Here is a 22,726-nt window from a genome sequence, read left to right on the forward strand (position 1 = left end):
GCGGCCTTTGTAAAGTGTGCTGTTTCCAGGTGGAACCCCTTGTCTGAAGAGTATCATCTGCCATTGCCTCTGCAAGGAGAATCCATATCCAGTCTTTCATGGAGCAGTCTGGAGATAGGAGTGAATCTGGAGCCTCCGGACTGGGTGGTGGTCACCACAGATACCAGCCTCAAGGGCTAGGGAGCAGTGTTCCTGAGTCGGTCTGCCCAGGGGTTTTGGTCATTGACGAAAGTGTCCTGGTCGATCAGTTGTCTGGAGGCTATGGTGGTACCCAGAGCACTGGAGGTGTTCTTGTCGGTAGTCCGGATGTGAGTGTTCTCAGACAATGCGATGACAATGGCATACATCAATCAACAAGGAGGAACGAAGAGTCTTGCTGTTGCTTGGGAGACTCAACTTTTGTTTGTGTGGGCGGATTGGCATCTCAAGGGGATTGTGGCCTTGCATGTTGCGGGAGTGTACAATGTACAGGCAGATTTCCTCAGGCAACAGCTAGATCCTGGGGAGAGGGAACTGTCCCCGGAAGCCTGGAATCACATTTGCCCCAGGTGGGGTGTCCCTCAGTTGGATCTCATGGCAATGTGAGCCAGTGCAAAGACTGAGATTTTCCAGTTGTTGAAGGGAGCCCGAATCAGTAGGACTTGATGCCCGTGGCCAATCAGGATTCTGCTGTATGTGCTTCCTCCGTGGCCACTCATTGGTTGAGTGTTGAAGTGCACCCAGTGACCGTGGTGCTAGTGGCGCTGGAGTGGCTTCTTTGTCCTTGGTTTGCAGACCTGGTGTATCTGGTGATCGCTGGGCCTCTGCGCTTGGCTTATCTGCCAGATCTGCTGCAGCAAGGACCCATATTTTCGGATTGGGAGGATCATTTTTGTCTCTCTGCTTGGCTTTTGAGAGGCGGCGGTTGTGCCTGAAGGGATATTCTGAATCGGTGATCTTCACTATGCTTCAGGCTAGGAGACCTACATCTTTGGTGTATGGGTAGAATTTGGAAGGTTTTTGAGTCTTGGTGTCTACAACAAGATCTGGACCCGTTGTCGGTGGGAGTTCTGCAAATGTTGTCCTTCAGCCGGGCTTGTCCAAAGGCCTAGCCTATAGTTTGCTTCACGTTCAGGTGTCTGCCTTGGGTTGTCTTCGGGGCAAATTCTGGGGTAGGTCTTTGGCCGCTCATCCCAATGTCGTGTGTTTTCTGGAGGGGGCTAAGCATTTGCAGCCTCTGGTTCAGAAGGTGTGTCTGAATTGGAGCCTCAATGTAGTTTTGCAGGTTCTCTGCAGCGCAGCCCTTGAGACAGTCCTCTGTGAAATATTTGATGTTGAAGACTGTTTTTCTGGTGGCTATTTGCTCGGCCCGGCGGATTTCTGAGCTTCATGTGCTTTCTTGATGGGATCCCTTTCTGCGTATTGCGGAGGACAGGGTAACTGACTGTATGGTTCCCTCCTTTTTGCCGAAAGTGGGGCCGTCCTTTCATGTGAATCAGATGGTTGAGCTGCTGGCCTCTTCAGATTGGTCGCGTGGATCTCCTCAGGATAGGGATCTGCATCTCCTGGATGTGCGCCGAACTCTGTTGCGTTATTTGAAGGTCACTAATAGTTTTCAAAGGTCGGATTACTTGTTTGTGGTGTTTGGTGGAGCAAGAAGAGGGGTGAAAGCCTCTAAGGCTATGATTTCTAGATGGCTGAAGGAGACCATTTGTTCAGCCTATATCTGTACAGGTCGTGAAGTTTCAGCAGGTCTCAAGGCACATACAACTCGAGTACAAGCAACCTCCTGGGCAGTGTGTCAGTTGGGTCTCCTCAGGATATATGTAGGGCCGCGGTGTGGTCCTTGTTACATACTTTCACCAGGCATTACCATTTGGATGTTCGAGTGCAAGAGGATGAGCATTTGGTGAGAGTGTTAAGAGCGGGTCTTAAGTAGGATGTACCCAAGCACCCCTATACCTGAGTGGACTGATCTGGGTATGTACAGGAAAGAAAAATTGGTTCTTACCTGCTAATTTTCATTCCTGTAATACCACAGATCAGTCCAGAGTCCCACCCGTTGTTGCAGCCAAAAGACTAAATTTCCTGATGCAGGTTAGCCAGTGTGCATCAGATGCCTTTGGTTGCCACATGGTTTTAAAAAAAAAAAGTGATTTCCTTTTCTGAGCAAGTGGTTAGCAGGACTTTGCCTGGTATTGTTTGGCTTGTCAGTTCAGGGGTTTCTAACCCTAAGTGGGATTTTTGTCCCATTTGCCCTAAAGAGGGGGGGAATGGGGTCTACTCTTGGCTTGGGTACAGGTTAATACTGAGGGACTGCAGGTGGCAGTCTTGGTTATGTAGCAGTGACCCAAAGTTTTGTTCTCTGCCTCCATCTGCTGGTAGGGATGCATAAACCCACTTGTCTGGACTGATCTGTGGTATTACAGGAATGAAAACTAGCAGGTAAAAACCAGGTTTCCTTAGTTTGGAATCCCTGATGGGAGGGATCCAAAGCTGATGACAGCTCCAATGGTCTGGGTAGGAAGAGGGGCAGCTAAAACTTCCTCCCAGATCTTTCAACAAAACATTTTCCTCAAAATAGAGCAAACACCGGAAGATCTTGGCCTTGGGTCACCACATCCTCCATCCTTGTTGAGGGTGTAGAGGGGCAGGTCTCCCTAACCTTCACAGCCCCCAAAAACAGGGTTCCCCATTCCATGAGTCCAAGTGGTGTGCCGGGTCTCTCCAGGCTTCCTACCAAGAAAAGTCTCAAAACCCCCCAAATCGGTCTCTGTCCCAGCAGGGAGTGAAAGGGCAGAAAACTCCCAGCCTCCAGACAGGATTTGCCTGGAGTCCAAACCCACTGGGCCCCATAAAGTAACTCAGGGAAAGCTACACACTTCCTTCTAATGCTGAAACTAAGCACACTGCCCCCAGAAGCTCTCAGTAGAGAGCTGCTATAAAGCCCCTCAAAGGGGATGGCCATTCCAGCGCACTCAAAGAATGGTATACACACTAACCTGCACTGCTCTTGGATGGACAGGATTCACACGTGGCTTAATGGTAAGAGAAACAGTGTCTTTTACATATACATATGTGTTTCTTTACTAGCACTATACAGAGACGCACTCTAAAGATACTGATCTAAAGCAGGCTAATTCCTGGTGGTCACAGCCCTGTAATCTGTTTGTGTGTTCTGTCCATTTTCTATTATCTAAGTGTGCCGATATGCCCTGCCTTGATGTCCTGTGGTTGACTTTTCCCTTGTACCAATTTAATTTCTCATCTACCTCTCCTGTGTGTGTGTGTGTGTGTGTGTGTATGTATGTTCTGGGATGTAGGGAGGTACACTGAAGGGACCTGCTGCTCTTCTGCAGTGTTGCGTGTGTAACGTGTCCTGATGCAGCTCTCTTCTCCCTTCCTCCCTCTGCAGACTCCCGGACGGCCTGACCCGCCGAGGGGACATTAACCTTCTGATGCTGGGGGACCCGGGGACGGCCAAGTCCCAGCTGCTGAAGTTTGTTGAGACCTGCTCTCCTATTGGGGTAAGGGGCATATGTTTTGTCTCAGGAGACAGATGGTTTCCTTCTCATGTTTTGTGAAATGGCGATGACCTGTGGCACTGAGATACAATGGGGGAAAACCATATTACAGAGGTGTAGCTGTGGTGAAACTCCCTCTGTTAGGTTTCCTTATAGTAGGGGCAGTTACTCAGGTGCCCGCTTAATTGAACCTTTCCTTGTGCAGGTATTGCTGCTTCCAAACTTTCACCTTGCATGCTCGTTCTGTTGAGGTACTTTTTTTTTTTTTTTTTAATTTTATGATCTTGACTTGTTTCTGTTTTTCTGTGCATGTTAAAGAAATTTTAAATCATTCATTTGTTGCTATAGTTCTGTGTTTGATTATTAATATCATATTTTCTATTTCAAAGTGTGTGTGTGTACTGGGCCAGATCCCTGCTTGATTTATGCCCTATATCGATGGGGGAGGCTTAACTTTTTTGTCACTATCTTGAAGACCCTCCCCTGTGGCCATGTTAATATAAGTTCCCTGTTTGTGTAAGGGTCATCCCTTCCATCTTTGCTGTATGGACTTTGATGGTGACAGCGTGCATCAGCACTCTATTTCCCATTTACTATAAGACAGGGAGGAAATCCTCCCCCCCCCCCCCCCCCCCCCACTCCCCTCCATCCATGAGTATAGGCTGGCACATTCTATATCCAAAATTCAAGAACAGTAACTTTGTTCTGGAATTTTTGGCCAACAGCTGTTTACATGAATGAGATTTCTCTACATATAGAGCTACTGAACAAGTCAAAATCATGGGCGTCCATAACAGTTAAACCACGAATAGCAATAGGCGATACATCCTAAATGTTGCCCCTACTGCTGACCAGAAGAGTTAGCATGGGTTATTTCCCTCTGGGGGCCAGGTTTTCTCATCTGATTGGAACCAAATACAGTATTACATTTCCAATAACGTTATTGGAAATTTTCCATTCTGTTTCCGTTCAGTCTCCTATCATTGTCCTTATAGGGCAGTGCTCCCTGGACACCACACATCAGACACCTTTGTGCACTCCAGCTCTTCACCTCCTTGGGTAATTCCTTGGAGGAGACAAAATATCAGTGCACTCTCCAGCCACTGACCTCTCCTTTTCACCAGTCTGGTGCCAACCTGTGAGGGGGAAGGGTAAAACTTCACTCTTCATAGCCGTGGGCCTCTCCCTTTTGAGGGGGGGAAGAGCTCCTGCAGGGTCCTTGGGCTTCCCAGCCTCCAGTCTATCAAAAAATCTGGAGGCCGGAGGAAGTGATGTCACCTTCCGCGATGGCCGCATGAGTTCGGAGCTCCTGACCCGGCCAAAAGTAATCTCTCCCCATCGGCTTATTCTGGTGCAGAGTCCCCCTCAAAAACGTTGCAAAAGGCTGCTCGCAATAACACCTTGGCAGCCCAACGAAAAAAGCCGGGCCTGCAAACATTTTCTTTTGCTGCCGCCACGGCACAACTGGAGGTGGGCCTGGACAGCGAGTCACAAGCCGCACACGCGGCTGAAGAGGTGAGCAGCCGCGCTGACTTTGTCAGCTGGTTCGGGGAGCTCCTTGGGGACATGGAGAGGCTGAAAAATGAGCTGCAAGGCAAGATCTAGCTCCAACCACTATTCGCAGAAGAAGAGATCTACGGAACGTTACCACTACTCTACACATCAATAATACCAAGTACCGATGGATGTTCCCATTCGGCCTGAGCTTCACATTGCCAGAGTAACCTCCCGGATATCCACTATAGAGGAAGCAGCTGACATCTTGCGAGCAGCCGGTATGCCTCTTCCAGCATCAGAAGACAGTTTAGGTCCTGGCCCAAGCAACAGACCTCACGTCGACACTCTTAGATGGCAGCAAGTGGAGAAGGGAAGTAGGCGACTGTGACGACAATCAAGCGGCCCACTTCCAGCTCGGCGATCCTCCAGAGTGAGCAGCCAGATCCATGTTCCTTATTAATCTTCGCTAGTGGACAGTATAAGAGTGGTGCTTCAATTTAATAGAGCTCTGTACACGAGTATTCCAGTTTCTAACTGTCAGTTGGGGAGGGTCTCAACTATTTTTCTGCTGTTATACAAGCCTTAGAGTGGGGGTTGGGTTTAACAATGATCTCACTCCTCCCAGAGGAGAAGGCTCACATGGGTGGCATACGGGCCTGTGGTAAGGGGAATACGGGAGAGGAAGGTTGGGTAAAGTAGGAGAGGACTTGGTTATCATACGTTTCCAAGTGTAACATTTATTGCACAGTCGTGTTTTCTAGTAGAATGATTAACAGCTTACTTATGGGGAGGTGTCTTACGGGAGGAAGCACTTCAATTTTACTCAATACACATTAGATGGCAGGGTTGTGCATAATATTTATTAACGTAAAGGGTCTTAATTCCCCAACTAAGAGGAAATTACTTTTCCAGGAGGCGAAAATAGGGAGGGTAAATGCAATCTTTTGCTGAATTTGCTGAAAGAACAGAACACTTACTCTGGGATAGATCCTTCCCCCAACAATTTTTTTCCTCAGCTTCTGCTCACCGGAAATACTCTGATGTGGGGAGCTTATTCGCTAGCTCTCTAGTTATAGATGTTAAAGATACCCAGTCCGACACTGAGGGTAGATATATCTCCCTAAAGGTTTTAATTGACAACACCCTGTTTACATTGCTAACGCTATGTGGCCCAAACACCGATCAGCAATCCTTTTTTCATCGTTATCTCCTCCTTATTGGAGACTTGGACAGAGGGGCAAGTAATAGTCTGAGGCGATTTTAACATCACTAGGTATCCCTACCTAGACAATACTGGTGCAGGGGGGTGTGGAAGTCAAATTCACAGACAGGCTTTAAAAACTTTAATTGTTGAAAGGGGATTAGTTGACATTTGGCGATTTGCAGAATCCAGCCCAGCGCAATTACACCTTTTTCTCACATGCCCACCCGTTCTACTTACGTATAGACATGTTCTTAATTGATAAGGAAGTCATAGAGTTAGTCACAGAGTCTGAAATAGGTTTCATTACTTGGTCAGATCATGCTCCTATATGGCTAGAGGTCCGATTGCCAACTAGAACTGCTGGTAAACAATATTGGTGTTTAAATGACAGTTTATTAAATAATATAAACTTCGTGGAGTCCTTAACTAGTGAAATTCAAGGTTATTTAACTCTAAATAGCACAGAGGGCATAGCACCTGGAACGATTTGGGACTGCTTAAAGGCAGTTGTTCAGGGAAGTTAATCTCAAGGGCCAGCTTTCTTAAAAAAAATAAAATTAAAAAAAAGGAACACTTAAGCGCTTACATCTCATGCATCACATTGCCAAATTAGTATAAGTGTTCCTTAGATCCCAAGAAGCTTGATGAACTGGAATCTGCCAGAAGAAAATTGCAAGCTCTTGACCTAGAAAGAACAGCATTTCATTTAGATTTGCTACACCAGACTCACTGAATGTGGCAATAAGGCTGGACGCTTGCTTGCTAAGAAACTTAAAGAGCAGCACAATCCCTTATCACTAGAATCAAGGACTGATCTTATAAGATGCGGGTAAGATTTGCACTCGCTTTACCCGCTTCTATGAAGAATTATATGCATCAGATGACCTGGGGGGAGATCAAATTATTGATGAGTACTTGGAAAGGGTGGAATTACCATTTCTCACGGAAGAAGCAAGTGAGTTTTTGAATGCCGAAATCATGCACATTGAGATTTATCAGGCGATTCAGCTAGGGAAGGCCCCAGGATTAGACAGCTTTACCGCCAAGTTCTACAAAGACTTCAGGCTGAGTTGATTCCACCCTTACTTCACATGTTCAATGCTTTGAGGCATCAGGGCTCGATATCTCAAGATGCAAACCTGGCAGGTATTATCATATTGGCTAAGAGCGGGAGGATAAAGGTCTTACTGCCCTATATCCTTGATTAATGTCTATTTTAAAATTATTAGCTAATATATTAGCAACCAGACTAGGAAAGGTGGCCCCTCTGCTGATCCATGAAGATCAGTCGGGATTTGTGCCCGGTCACTTGGCTTCAGACAATGTGTGAAGAGTACTCGAACTAACTTGGAGAGCGAAACAGGAGGGTACCCCCTTGGTCCTTTTAGCAGTAGACACTGAAAAGGCCTTTGATAGGGCCAGTGGAGCCTATCTCTTCAATATGGGAAATAGCTATATTAGATGGGTTCAACGCTTATATGAGAATCCCAGGGGGTGTCTAAAGATTAATGGGTAATATACTTCACCATTCCCTGTGAAGTTAGAGGGCATCCCTGATGGGTGCCTATCACCCCTCCTCTTTGCGTTATCCTTAGAACCCTTTGCATTATCAATAAGATCCAATCCCCTGATCAGAGGATTGCAGGTGGGGCCCTTCACTTATAAACTTTCCTTCCCTTCAGACCTTGTTGCAGGAAATGTGGGCTTTTAGCAAAGTCTCTGGCTTCAAAGTAAATGAGGATAAGTCAAAACTCTTAAATATCTCTGTGCTGCCTGAATACTTCGAGGCAATAAGACCTACCCTACCATTCTGGGCTGCCAAAGACTGGGTAAAATCCCTGGGGGTGAAGATTGGACCAGAGGGTCCTGATCTCTTCCGACTGAACTACGATCCCCTTTTCCTTGCTATCCAAAAAGACTTAGACTGTGGGGACCTTTCTTGGTTTGGGAGGATAGCTATAGTTGAAATGAATATTCTACACCCCCCCCCGCCTCTGTTTATAGCTTTCAGACTTTACCAGTGCAAGTCCCTGATGCCCTCTTATCATTGTGGCAACGAAAGCTATTCAGGTTCATCTGGACGCGCAGACCTCCCAGGGTAGCTCATTCAACTCTGTATCAGGATAAGACTAAGGGTGGTCTCCAGGTGCCAAATTTGTCATGATACTTTGGCGCCTTGCAGCTTAGTGCACTTATTCAGTGGCACACCTGGGTGTCTTAAAACCTTTGGTCAGAATAGTCTCCTTAGGTGCAGGGGGCCTACCTCTACCCATTAGAGCCTGGCAAAGAGGGAAGTTGGACAAATCAGGTCTATCCCCTTACTCCAACATCCTTTTTATTTGATAGATCCTTTCCGCCAGGTGTGAATCCAGGGATGGTACGGTGCTGGCATGAGAGAGATTTATGCAGGTGGGCGCAATTATGGGATGGTCAAAAACTGATCCCTTTCGCTGATTTACAACACACACATCATTTATCTAGTAAGGATTTATTCGCAGAAAGCCAGATCCTTCATTTCTTTTCCACAGCACAAAGAGGAACGGAACTAAAGCGGGATAAATCCCTCTTTTGAAAACTATTGCTCGCATGCAGATAAGATTACTAAACCCATCTCCAAGATTATGGCTCTCACCACAGGAAAAAATGTCCTTTCAAATAGCTTGGGAACGAGGCATTGGAGAGCAATTTGAGGACAGTGACTGGGAACAATCTTTTACCAGCACCGGCAGAATTTCAGCTTCCTCGGCGATAAAAGAAAACCGTTATAAAGTACTGTGTGGAGGGACGTGATGACGTCACCAGCGGGCAGAGGGACGTGATGACGTCACCAGCGGGCATGGCGGCTTAGGCGTTCGCTCCCGGCTCTGCCCTGTACATTTGCGCTCTGATCAGCTGCAAACGCTCTATTTTTTCCGCGCAAATCGGCGATCCCGCTTCTCCGACGGTTCGAGATGGCGGGGAAGAAAAAAAATGTGAACTTAAAACAGTTCGCCTACGAGAAAATGGACGTCGCAGACGACACCCCTGCAGCGGAGCAGGCCGCTGAGGGAGACGTGGCGCACGAGCTCGAACACGTGGCGCCGCAGTCTCTGCATGATCTACCTTCTCGCTCAGAGTTGCGAGAATGGTTCATAGAACTACGTGCCGATATGCGGCAACACAAACAGGAGTTACAGACCCTGATAGCGGATGTTAAGGAGGATCTAGCCTCAATGGGCCGGCGGGTCGATGAACTGGATACCAGGATGGAAGCACAGGAGGAATTTACGCATCGAACTCGCGAATTGCAAAAAGTAAGCAGGGCGGAGCACATGAGTATGGAAGAAAAATTAGAAGACCTAGAGAATAGGTCACGTCGCAATAACTTGCGTATCAGGGGGATCCCTGAGACGCCAGCTTTCACAGACTGCAGGGAGGTGGCTACTCGATTGCTTCGTTTTATTATGCAGGCGGAGCCGCCAGCTGGTGCGGACGAGGAACGGCCCTCCCTCACCTATAACGTTGAAAGAGCGCATCGGGTGCAAGGCCCTCGCAACGGAGATCGGCCCAGGGACATACTGCTCTGTATGCAGATATTTCGGGAGAAGGAGCGAATTTATCTGGTGTCCAGGAAGCAGCGTGAGTGGGTCTGGGAAGGCCACAAAGTAAGCATCTTCGTGGATTTGGCAGCCTCCACACTCCGCAAGCGCTATGAACTGCGAGCTGCGACAACGATCCTGCAGGAGAAGCAGATCCGCTACAGATGGACATTTCCCTTTGGGCTTCTATTCACTACTGAGGGGGTCACGTATCGCCTCAAGACACTGGCGGAAGCGAAGGAGGCCTTCAATAAAGCTAACATCCCTCATGCCCTGCCTGCCAGTAAGCCGGAAGAACTACCCTATCGGATGACTACTACACCCGGGTGGCGGAGAGTGGGCAATAATAACCGCCTGGCTCGACAGAAGTCTAATCAGGGCTCTGGTTCCTGAGGTCTGCGATTGGACGATTGATTCTTTGTGCCGCATTGATGCTTGCAGCTTTCAGAAATTGCAACGCTTCATCTCTCATTAATACAGGACATTATCTTGCTGCGTAAGTCCCCGGCAGGATTTGTTTTCCCTCAAGTTTAACCTTGTTATTTAACATGATGATCGGGACAAATACGCTCTAGTATGCGAATATTGAGCGGGTTGAGCTTAGTGCTCGATGGTGTGTTCACGTTCTCAGATTGTAGGTATCCAGGGCGAGGATACATGTGTATTGGGGGGATCGGGAAGGTTGGGTAGGGGGACCATGAGTTCGCACTATTGTTATGCTTTGTTCAGTTTTCTACAATCTGCTGTCTGGCGGGAGGGGGGGGGACATCGTAAGGACGCTGGTGGGAGTGTCGTGTTATCTGTATGGCGATGAAGGTGTGGTCCCTTAACGTTAAGGGCCTTAATTCCCCCAAAAAGAGGCACCTTTTGCAGAGGGATTTGCAACAACAACAGGTATCAATAGCCTTTATCCAGGAAACGCACTTGCGTAGGCACCATGAACGCCTGCTGCAGCTGGCGGGTTACCCACACGTGTATTTAGCAGCCAGCACCCGTGGCAATAAGTATGCTGGGGTGGGCATTCTGATGGCCAGCTCCATACCATATACATATGTATCTCACATAGCGGATCCCAATGGGAGGTATCTTTTCTTAAAGATCAAGCTAGACCAGCATGTATACACGCTCATTAATATCTATGTCCCCAATAGGGACCAAGGATGTTTCTTGCGCTCTTTAGTGGATAAATTGAACCACTATATAGAAGGTCAGGTACTGTGGGGGGGTGATCATAATTTAGTACGCAATCCGAGAATGGATACATCCCATCGCCTGAAAGCAGACAGTTGGGCAGCCTCCTCTGAATTGACCAACGTGATTTCTCTCTGGGGGTTAGTAGATATCTGGCGCTCGCGAAACCCCTTTTCAAGAATGTACACTTTCTTTTCACACCCCCACACATCCTACTCCAGGATAGACTTTTTTCTAGTAGACAAGGGGTTGCAGAACCAGGTAGCGGACGTGGGGATAGGAGACATCACGTGGTCAGACCACGCTCCGGTATGGGTGACGCTGACTCTGTCCACGGTGGATATGGGCATTCGATATTGGAGGTTACGAGAGGAGCTACTGGGGGACGAGGAGCAGTGTCGGGTAGTTAATGCATACCTTGAAGAGTATTTTCTAAATAACACGGGCTCCGTAGCAGCGGCAGGATCTTTGTGGGAATGCTCTAAATTAGTTATTCGCGGGAAGCTCATTGCACTTGCCACTGCGGGGAAAAAAGCCAGAGAAAAGCGCAGAACAGAACTTCTTGGTAGGTTGAGCGGGTTGGCTCGTCAGCATGCATGCACCTTAAACCCTGAATTGTTACGACAGTTGAGTGCAGTACGCACAGAATTGCACATGCTGGATGCCGCCTGGGTTGCACACGCTCTGGAGCGTACTCACCAAAAATTCTTTGAGGGCTCCAATAAAGCAGGCCGCATATTGGCTCGCCAGCTGAAACAGCGTTCTATACAGAACAATATCGCCAAGATAAAGAACCCAGAAGGGAGGTATGTCACTTCTTCAGCGGGGATTAGAGAGTGTTTTACCAAATTCTATGAGTCCCTCTATAAAAAAGATGATACTATATCAGCCCAGTCCATTGGGCAGTACCTTACAGATTTACAACTACCGGGTCTTACTGTAGCACAGCAGGCTACTCTTGATGAGCCGATTAATGTAGCGGAGGTTCAGGCGGCCATTCGAGATCTAAAGGCCGGCAAAGCCCCGGGTCTCGACGGCTTCTCTAGTGCGTATTATAAGAAATGCAGCGCATCCCTTCTTACGCCCTTAGTGACTTATTTTAATAGTTTGCGGGAGGGGGATTTTTTACCTCCACACACGAATTCAGCCGGCATCACTGTGTTGGCAAAACCAGGTAGGGACCCCAATCTCTGCAGTTCCTACCGACCGATATCCCTCATTAACCTGGATCTAAAGATCTTGGCGAAGATACTAGCAGCACGTCTCAATATAGTCCTCCCGGGGATGGTCCACAGGGATCAAGTAGGGTTTATACCGCAAAGAATGGCGGCAGATAATGTGCGTAAGGTCACTGATATTCTGTGGTGGGCTAAGAAACAGAACATGCCGTTGTTGCTCCTGGCTATTGACGCAGAAAAGGCATTTGATCTAGTGCACTGGGAGTTCCTGTTTGCCACTTTAGACAAAATGAATTTTGGGCCTGTCTATCTACAGTGGCTTCATGTACTATATCATCTTCCCACTGCGCGCATAAAGGTTAATGGGGGATATGGAACTGAGTTCCCGGTACAACGTGGGACTCGACAGGGATGTCCGCTCTCGCCCTTATTGTTTGCCCTCTTTTTAGAGCCTTTTACAACGCGAATCCGTAACTCTGCTAAAATCACGGGTGTCAGTCTAGGGGATCTCCACATGAAATTGTCTCTCTTTGCAGACGACATTCTCATGACTGTCACCAACCCTAACACCTCCCTCCGGGAAATCACCTCTGAGATCACTGCTTTTAGTGCGGTCTCCGGTTTTAAAATCAATCTAGATAAATCCGAGATTCTCAATGTATCAGTCGACCCTAACACTATACAGGACTTACAACGGCTATACCCGTTTAAGATAGCAAAAGGTGCCATTAAATATCTTGGGGTGCATATTGGGGCTGACCTTGATGCCTTATACGACCTCAATTACACACCCCTTTTGGGTAAAATTAGGAAAGACTTACAGGCTTGGGACAGGGGTCACCATTCGTGGATGGGGCGCATAGCTATTGTAAAAATGAACATTTTACCCAGATTTTTATATCTGTTTATCACCCTATCTATTCATCTCAGCTCTGCTTTGTTGAAGTCCTGGCAGAAGATCTTATTTGATTTCATTTGGCGCAGGCGACCCCCAAGAATATCACGTCGTTTGTTATATTTACCTAGGGACAGGGGAGGTTTGGGAGTGCCTCATCTAGCGAAATACTATGTGGCGGCTCAGTTACTTGTGATCACAGACTGCCATAGGATCACCACAGCCAAACAATGGGTCGCCTTTGCAGACCGCATCTTGGGGCATATGCCACTAGCGGCCTTGGCCTGGCAACCACGCGATACATGGGTTTTCGTGGATGCATTATCTCCATCCATTAACACCACTATACGCTTATGGGATAAGTGGAAGAAACTAATTATAGGCACCCGCCAGTATTTCTATTCTACGCACCTTACTCATTTATGCAACTTCCTTGCCGGGCATCATAATCCCTCTTTCCGGGGTTGGAAGTCTAGAGGCCTGTTCCAAATTGGGCACTTCTTGGGGGGCGGCTCTGTTATGACTTGGCCTCAACTTCAGAGCGCATATCAGCTACCTGCCACAGACTTTCTTACAGGATTTCAAATTTCCCATTTTCTCACAAGTGCTCCTGTACACCCCTCCATTGCCCAGGGTAAAACCCTATTTGAACATTACTGTGATGATGTGGATAAGAAGCGGGGAATGGTTTCTAAAATATATGTTCTCTTGTCTGAGGGTGCAGGTGAGAGCTTCCCACATACTAAAGCTTGGGAACAGGATTTGGAGAGGGCCATTACGGATGAGGAATGGTTACAATTATATACTATAGTAAAAAAGTGTTCTGTCTCAGCGAGTATGCAGGAAAACTGTTACAAGATGCTTACCAGATGGTACTTAACTCCTCATGTTCTCCATAAGCGTTATCCCACCCTCAGTGCAAAATGTTGGCGAAACTGTGGCAGTTGTGGCACGTACATGCATATGTGGTGGTCCTGTCCACAGGTGCGTTCTCTGTGGATCCAGGTGGCGAGATGGTTGGAGCAGGTACTACAAGTCCCTGATCTCTTAAATGCTGGGTTCATGCTCATTAGCTTGCCACACAAAGATATGACCAAACACCAAACTTTATTATGTCAGCAGGTTTTTATTGCTACAAGAATGGTTATAGCACAACATTGGAAGCAGCCTGTGCTTCCTGCACTTCCACGAGTACAGCAAAAGGTCCATTACATATGTCGGATGGCAGCAATCACAGCGGATTTACATAGAACTCAAACCCTCTTTCGGGATACTTGGAAACCCTTTTTGGCCTGGGAAAGTTTGGACACTGCCTAATCTTACTAACTTGTGATGTTACCTCTCTCGGACAACAGAACTATAACAGAGTATTTGCTCAATCACCAGCAGCGGCCCGTTTTCAGTGGCTATTACTTATAAGTCATTAGCTGGGAACTCATGGTGAGGGAGGTGGGGGGATGGGTGGGGACTGGGGATAAAAGATGTTTATCACGTTTGAAAATGTTGAAGGACAATACGTTTGTCATGTGTTGCTTTGTTGTTCACTTTTGCTTGTCTTTGCTTCAACGCAATAAAATATAAATTTAAAAAAAAAAAGTACTGTGTGGATGGTTCTTTACTCCCGTGCGCATCAACGAGATGCAAGGGGGCGGTACCAAGGAAAGGGTGTGGGGCCATAGGAACCGACTTTCATCAGTGGCGGGAATGCCCGAGCATTCTGCACCTATGGGAAGCAGTTCTTGACTTTATTCACTTAGTTTTTCGTCTTGGGGTCCCTAGGGATCCTGGAATCTGCTTACTTAATATGTTCCCTGATCAGGGGCCATCCCCCTCTCAACACTGGGCCCAACAAGTAATTTCATCTGCCAGATGCGAAATAGCTTTATGGTGGCGCAGGCTAGAAGTGCCCTCCATTAGCGCTGTACAGTCTAGATTAGACGGGGTGTATTTTCTGAGCAAACTCACAGCCCTTCGTAATGATAAATTAGCGTCTCATGAAAAGATTTGGATGCCCTACTGGAAAATTGGGCTAATTATATACTTTTGGCAGTAACCCTACTCATCGTAGAGCGTATTCTCAGTTCTTTTTGCTTTTTATTTGGTGTATTCTTGTAGCATTCCAATTATTTTGTCATTCTCCAACACTTGGGCGCACTCTAGGATTAAGTGGGAATTTGCCCTGGCTTTATGTCATGCTTTATATGCAACGCCTCATGATCTTTATTCACGCCCTAAAGCCTCCTATATTGTAATCATAGTTACACGATGCACATTGCGGACTAACCGGGGGGGGGGGGGGGGGGGGGGGGGGGAGGTAAGGGGAGGTATAAAGTGATTAAAAACTCCAGCAGACTTCGATTTTTTTGACTTTTGTATTCATTTGTTTTATTGTCATGTAGCTAGCTGATGTTAACTTTGCCATAGTTGGGCAATCATTGTAGCCTGAAATTTTGTATTTCTTCTGTGTTGAGTAATAAAACTTAAATAATTAAAAATAAATAAATAAAATAAAAAATCTGGAGGCCCCTAATCCCCATCCTATACTGGCAAGGGGAAAAAAACCCCCCAAACCACCAAAAGCTTCCTCTGAACATGCAATCACTGACCCCAAACACTTAAAGGAAACATCTTCCACTTTCCTAATTTCCCATTATCCACTAAATGCATGATCACTCATATATAAACATCATCCAGTAATCATTTATGGGTACCACACCACAGACCTAGCAAACATTTTCTCAACATGGTTAACACTGAACATAGAGTGGTCTCCCCCCGCCAAAAACCTCTTATAGGGTTACCAGGTTCAAACAGGGTGCACCTAAATTAGGGTCTCCTGACATTAGGAAGAGCCATATGGACCATCCAGCTGTCGGGCCTTGTGGTTGGTTCGTGTTCCCTGCAGTGTCATAGATGACATGGGATGGGAACGAGAGGGTTGTTTGATGTCACTTGAGTCTGTAGAAATATCATTGCTGCCAAGGCTGTGCTAGAATAACTTTTTAACAAATTTTGTTTGCATTCCTTGCTTAGTGAAATAACTTTCTTTTTTTTTTTTTTTTGGTGCCATCAAGAATTGGCTGCAAAATTAAGTGCACTTTAAAAATAAGTAAATAAAAATGGCTAGCTCAGGAGCATGTCTAAAATTGGGAAAATTCACAAGATCATCTTTCTGACATAAAGCGAGATCTGAAATGAGAGCCTTGCCACCTTTTGCCCTAGGGACCCCGATTTTGATATATATGTCCCCCTCTTTGCAGGTGTACACCTCCGGGAAGGGAAGTAGCGCTGCAGGTCTCACTGCCTCCGTCATGCGGGATCCCGTGTCACGGAACTTTATCATGGAGGGAGGGGCCATGGTTCTGGCAGATGGGGGCGTGGTCTGCATAGACGAGTTTGACAAGGTGAGTGCGGTTTTTAACTTTGGGGGGGGGGGGGGGAGGTGGTGGCTAAGGATGTGGTCTGTCGAGATGGATTTGGAAGTGAAAATTCATATTTGTGAACATAATTCGGCTCCTGCGGGAGTCTGCTGCCTTGTCCCAGTCTCCTAGTTCTGCTTTAAAAAAAAAAAAACCAACAACAAAAGACCCAGGGCATCTTAAGAGTGCATCTGAGAATTTGAGAACTGTACAGTGAGCTGTGGTCGGCAGGAATGGAGTTAGGTTGGGAAGGTTTGGTGATAATGCGTAGGAGAAATTTGGAGCTAAGCCAGTGCTTTTGAGACTTGACCACCCTGAGCCCCGTGAAACTTCATTTAGACTCCCAGTCCCTCCTGTTTCTTCCCTTGCTGTCACCTTCCCCTCCCCCCCTTCTCCCCACCACTTTTTGTGTAGCCCCCAAAAAGAATACCCTAAGGCACCTGCTTTCCTGTGGCCGAGTTTTTTAGGATTCAGTGGCAACTGTGTAGTGAACTTGGATAATTTTTGTATAAGATTCACATCTCACTATGCAAAAATATAACTTTTTTTTTTTTAAACTGAAAATCCTTTCACATTTTTACTTTTTTTTTTTTTTTTTTTTTTTTATCAAGTTTCAACCAAAATCAAATATACATATTTGAAAGAAAAACAGTACACATTTCTGCAAAGTTCAAAAATAGCATAATTGTACTGGTAATATTATAAAGTTATAGGACCACTTGAAAAGACCACAAAATACAAGGGATTGGGGGAACTGGCTTGGGGCGAGACCTAGAACATAATGTGACTAATAAATTAGAAATCAAGGCAGGTTTGTCAGTTGGGTTTATGGTTAGCTACAAATATAAAGATTCTTCTAAAGAATTACATCAAAATCATCTTTATTTTTTTTTTTTGGGGGGGGGGGGGGGTTTTCTTAAATTTAAATTTTTTATTGGCAATAGCAATAAAGTCATGACAACAATGAACAGATTAATATTACGAAAACAAGCATCAATAAACCTTGCACAAAATACAGGATTGCCGTACTGTTTTTATATATTCTCCCCCTCCCCTTCCTTCCCTCTGGTACATAGGTGCTCAAGCTTTTCGGCTACCAAAATCCATGTTGTCCAATAGATCCATGATGGCAGTTGAAGCTCAGCATCATTCACAGAAATGGTCTCCCTTTGTATATCCCTCAGTCTGCCCCGTCTTATTATCCGCCGGTGTCCTCTCCTCCGGCTGTCCACTAGTTCTTGGTTCCAGAAATGCCTCAATAATCTTTATACCAATGTAAGAATGGTTCCCAAATTGTTACATGGTGTGCCACTTTATCAAGCTGCTTAGCTCTAACATAGTACCAATAATGCATGTGCCATAAGCGGTTTATAACAGACAATGCCGCAGGAGGCCAATCCTTACGTCAATGTGCTGCCAATTCCTGACGCGCAGCACTGATCACTTGATGAATTAGAATTCTCGCGGGCGAAGGCCAGGCTGCCTAGTAGTCCGATAACAAATAGACCACCGGCTGAAGAGAGATTGTAATATTCAGCATTTGAAAAATCATGTTCTGTATCCACGTCCAATATGGCACAATCTTAGGGCATTCCCACCATATATGTAGGAAAGTACCTGCTTGATTGCAATTCCTCCAGCAGGTAGACCCCTGAGTAGGGTAGATTTTATGTAATTTGAAGGGTGTAAGGTATCAACAAGACAGCACTTTATAATTTGTTTCCACAATGTTGGCGGAAATAGAGCGTTGAGTAAGGTTAGTAAAACATTGTTTCCATTGTTAGTAGTCCAGTGGAGGTTTAAGTCCTGTACCCACTCAAACTGATCTTTAGTTTAACTGAAGGGAAAAAAAAAGTCTTTGAAGAATCAAACACTGGTTTGCACTGTCCATTCCAATCCCACCCACTTTTCTTCCCTTCAGGATAGATTAGGGTGCACAGTGGCTTGGTTTGTCCCCTCCAGGCTGAGACTCTGCTCTACCCTTCCCTGCAGGCTGCTTGTGAGGGGGAGGGGCTGGAACAGGAAGCAGAGCTAAGATTGAAGGCAGGTACCCTGTAGCTTTAAGATAATTGAATGGTGGTGGTAGTGGGGGGGGGGGGGGGGGGGGGGTAGCTTCCATTTTGATTGTGGCAGGTTATAGGCAATTTGAGTCCTGGTGCCTCAAACAGGTTGGGTTTTCAGGATGTCTACAATGAATATGCATGAGAGAGATTCGGATGCACTGCCTGCCACCCCTAGATTGTGGGAACAGGCCGATGCAGTATCAGCGTGTCGAAAGCGGGCGCTCAATGCGGAGTTCCCGTTTTTCTTACCGTGCACCCAACCACCTCTCCTGGGGACCCGATGTAATATTCAAATGACTTGCTGTTTTAAAAAGGACATGCTAGGGAAAAATGTGCATCCCTAGCGCCTCTGGTACCTAGGAGACGTGGCTGGGAGCCCTGTCTGACCTGCCCTAAGCTCCCTCCCCCCCCCAAGGTCTGGCCTCTGATTGGTCCTTTCCACTGACATTTCACAGAGAAAAGGACCAATTACCTTTCAGAAGGCTGTCCTGAAAGGTAATTGGTCCTTTCACTGACATGTGACAGTGAATGGACCAATCGGCAATAAGTGAAGGAGTGAATAAAGTAATATCAAGTGCCAGCTCTGTGGTGGTGTTAATTTCTGAGTGTGTATAAATATGTGGGTTCGGTGCACATTTTTTTTTTTCTGCATTGAGGGGAATACATAATAGCGCTCATCAACATGAATTTACATGTGATGAGCGCTATTATCTATGCGGGTGGGTGCACGCTTTGGACGCGCTAACCCCTGTGTTTGCATCGGGGGTTATAGCCGTGTGTCCAAAATGCGCATCCAACCACATGATCCTTGTTGTAATGTAACTTTAAGATCTTTTTGCACTTGTTTATGTTCCGTTTTTCGTTCACACCCCCTTGTTATATGTAAACCGGCATGATGTGGTTTCTAATCGCGAATGCCGGTATAGAAAAACTCCAAATAAAATATAAAAAATGTTGAGTCGTGCGCTGCAGTCGGCACACCATATTACATTAGTCTGTTAGCGGTTTTTCCTCGGGCACCTTTCTTAATGTGTGGAATACATCTGGACTGCACGTCTAGGATTGTATTTTTAAACAATGTCCATGTCAAGATTAGCTTATTAAGCAAGAGATGTTGGCCTTGTTACCCAGAGTTTACCCTGATTTATATGTTAACACCGGCATCTGTGAGGAGGGATGAAAGGAAGGGTCAACCTACAGGGACCAGCAGATGCGTGGCTAATAAAGCAACGACCTTAATGCACAATCCTGGATTGGATGTGTTGTCAACATGCCCTGCGCTTAGAGGAAGTGAACCACAAAGCAAATGTCCTTTCATCCGTCCATGTGTATTTCCTTAACACAGATGCGAGAAGATGACAGGGTGGCTATCCACGAGGCTATGGAGCAACAGACCATCTCTATTGCTAAGGTAAGACCCTGCTTCAGGGACTCCTGCTGCAAAAGGCATGCAGCTTAATGTTAAGTCTTTAATGTAGAAGCTGGGAATAATAATAGCACAGCAAAGAACCAGTACAGAGTCCTCGTAAATGTAATTTAGTAGTAAAAAATAAAATAAAAATGGTCTTTATTGTCCCCAGGCGGGTATTACCACCACGCTGAACTCGCGCTGCTCTGTGCTGGCTGCTGCCAACTCCGTCTTTGGGCGCTGGGATGACACCAAAGGGGAGGAGAACATTGACTTCATGCCCACCATCCTCTCCCGATTCGACATGATCTTCATTGTCAAGGATGAGCACAACGAGCAGAGGGACATGGTACAGAGAGGAGCAGCTGAGGGGGGATGCAGATTGCAAGCAGGGATGTGGATGTGACTGGTCTGTGGGGTGGAAAAGGCAGAAAAGTGCTGGAAAGCAAGTGAGGGAGATGGGGACTCCTGGGAGGAGTTTGGAGAGTCCTGAGGAATGTGCCTCCTATTTGTACCGTCCAGGGGAATAGTATATGGTGGTGTGAGGGGGTGGGGGGGGGTTTACAGATGACCAAATAGCAGATGTCGGGGGGGGTGGGGGGGTGGGTGGTGATATCTATCGGGTTCGTGTGGCAGTGAAACAAGACAGAAGAATATTACATAGGCATAGCCAGCAGAAAGGCAGGTGGGATGATCTCCTCTGGATGGTGTCCAATTCTGGAGCCTTCATCTCCAAAAAGACAGAGAGAAGGCTGTCCAAAGAGAGCCTACCTGAATGATGTCGTGTACCTTATGAAGTGAGACTTGAGGACCCAAATACCAATTTGATAGAGGGGGTTAAAATACACATTCCCTGTATGTACCCGGATTAATCCAGACTGGGGTTGAGCCTCCTGTCCAGCAGAGGGAGACAGACCAAAACTGTAAGGGTATCCTATATCAGGACAGCGCCTACCCTGCTGGAGACAGACAAATACTGAAGGGAAGCAGGGTAGGCGCTGTCCTGATATGGGATACCCTTTCAGTTTTGGTCTGTCTCCCTCTGCTGGACAGGAGGCTCAACTCACGGTCTGGACTGATCCGTGGTACTACAGGAACGAAAATTAGCAGGTAAGAACCAATTTTCCTTTCAAATATCTCAACGATATGAGAAGAAACAGGAAGGGGGGCAGGCTTGAGAGTAACTGAGACATTTTTTTTTTTTCACAGAAAAGGTTGAGGATGCATGAAGCAGTCTCAGTGCAGGTAGAGAGGGTAAAAGCAGAGAGAAAGCCCTATAGGGTCTGCAGTATTGCAGCAGATAGTGAGAATGAAGCTGGCCTAGGCGCTCGTCGCATTTGAGATACCATCACATTGTAGGTCATGTGTGCTCCCTGCCTCCGCAGACGCTGGCCCGGCACGTGATGGGCGTGCACCTGAGTGCGCTGACCCAGGCTCCCTCCGTCGCGGGCGAGGTGGATCTGCAGACACTGAAGAAGTACATCGCTTACTGCAGAACGTACGTCCTGCGCGGCTCCACAGACCCCCAAACCCCCCCCCCACCTTGCCCTGCTCCCACGTGAACAAACTCATTCTCTTCCCTTCGTTCTCTGCTTCGCCACAGCAGTTTCCCCCTTCCTGTCGGCGAGCACCATGTAACAAACTCTCCTCCTCCTCTGCAGGAAGTGTGGCCCCCGTCTTTCTGAGGCGGCTGCCGAGAAGCTGAAGAACCGCTACATCCTAATGCGCAGCGGGGCCCGAGAGCACGAGCGGGAGAGCGAGCGACGCTCCAGCATCCCCATCACCGTCAGGTGAGAGCAGAGCATTGGGGGGCGCAGGAAGGGAGACCTGGCCCCTGCATCCCCATCATTGTCCGGGGAGGGAAAAGCATGGGAGAGGGGAGGAATGGCCTTAGCATCCCCATCACTGATTAGGGAGTGTAGCTTCGCTGGCCTTGCCCCCAATCCGAGAGCAAAGCAGTGTATGAGTGGCCCCGGCATCCCCTTTCTATCTATACCTGTGAGTGGTGTGTCTAGGGATGTAGATGTCTGAGGAGTGTGTGTGCTGGGTGACACTTTTTTTTTTTTTTGCTCGATCTTTGATCACAGGCAGTTGGAAGCCATCGTGCGCATCTCAGAATCCCTCAGCAAGATGAAGCTGCAGCCATTTGCCACGGAGACTGATGTGGAGGAGGCGCTGCGGCTCTTCCAGGTATCCACGCTGGATGCGGCCATGTCGGGCAGCCTCTCTGGTGAGTATGGGCAGCTGTAGCCCTTTGGTGGAGGAGTGGTGTTTGTAAGGGAGGGAAAGGATGGTTCTGTGGACCAGTAGCTAATGTACCTGAAATAGTTTGCAGTGCATGTTAGCTGAACCCTAGCCAAATGCAGTTGGTTCAGGTGCAGGATTATCTGCTGTAACACAGAGAGAGACACACAGACACCTACACACTAATGTGGTACTATTGCATAATGCCGCAGAGCCACTCCCATGCAGGGTAACCCTGGGGCCACTCGGAGGGTCCTGCCCAAGCACCTCACAGACCCGCCTGCACCTACACACGTGCTTTTTAACTGGCCACCTCTTGCCCACCGATTGGGTTCCTGCTTGCCTCTGGCAATTTTCCTGCCCACAAGCTATTCCCTGGTGGTTTCTAGGGACACTAGGACTCCACACGACCCAAGGGTTACAGAGCTCCTAGGAAAACACCCATAGACCAAAAACATATAATACCAGGATCGCTAGTCTGTCCAAGTCAAGAAGAGCTAACACACTAACAAGTTTATTAACAAAATGTAGGTACAGTGAGTTTGC

General features: G+C 47.1%; 1 protein-coding gene across 1 annotated transcript in view; it reads left to right on the top strand.

The window, feature by feature from the left end:
• The window catches only part of MCM5 (minichromosome maintenance complex component 5), a 44,251-nt gene that overhangs the window by 17,603 nt on the left and 3,922 nt on the right, over positions 1-22,726 (top strand). The window contains exons 8-14 of the mRNA XM_029590419.1: positions 3,395-3,506; positions 16,307-16,450; positions 19,874-19,939; positions 20,109-20,285; positions 21,322-21,434; positions 21,598-21,726; positions 22,024-22,166. Coding sequence (XP_029446279.1) covers positions 3,395-3,506; positions 16,307-16,450; positions 19,874-19,939; positions 20,109-20,285; positions 21,322-21,434; positions 21,598-21,726; positions 22,024-22,166 — 884 coding nt within the window. The remainder of the gene's footprint in view (positions 1-3,394; positions 3,507-16,306; positions 16,451-19,873; positions 19,940-20,108; positions 20,286-21,321; positions 21,435-21,597; positions 21,727-22,023; positions 22,167-22,726) is intronic.

Source organism: Rhinatrema bivittatum, chromosome 2 (genome assembly GCF_901001135.1).
Source record: "Rhinatrema bivittatum chromosome 2, aRhiBiv1.1, whole genome shotgun sequence".
In the NCBI taxonomy this organism is placed as follows: domain Eukaryota; kingdom Metazoa; phylum Chordata; class Amphibia; order Gymnophiona; family Rhinatrematidae; genus Rhinatrema; species Rhinatrema bivittatum.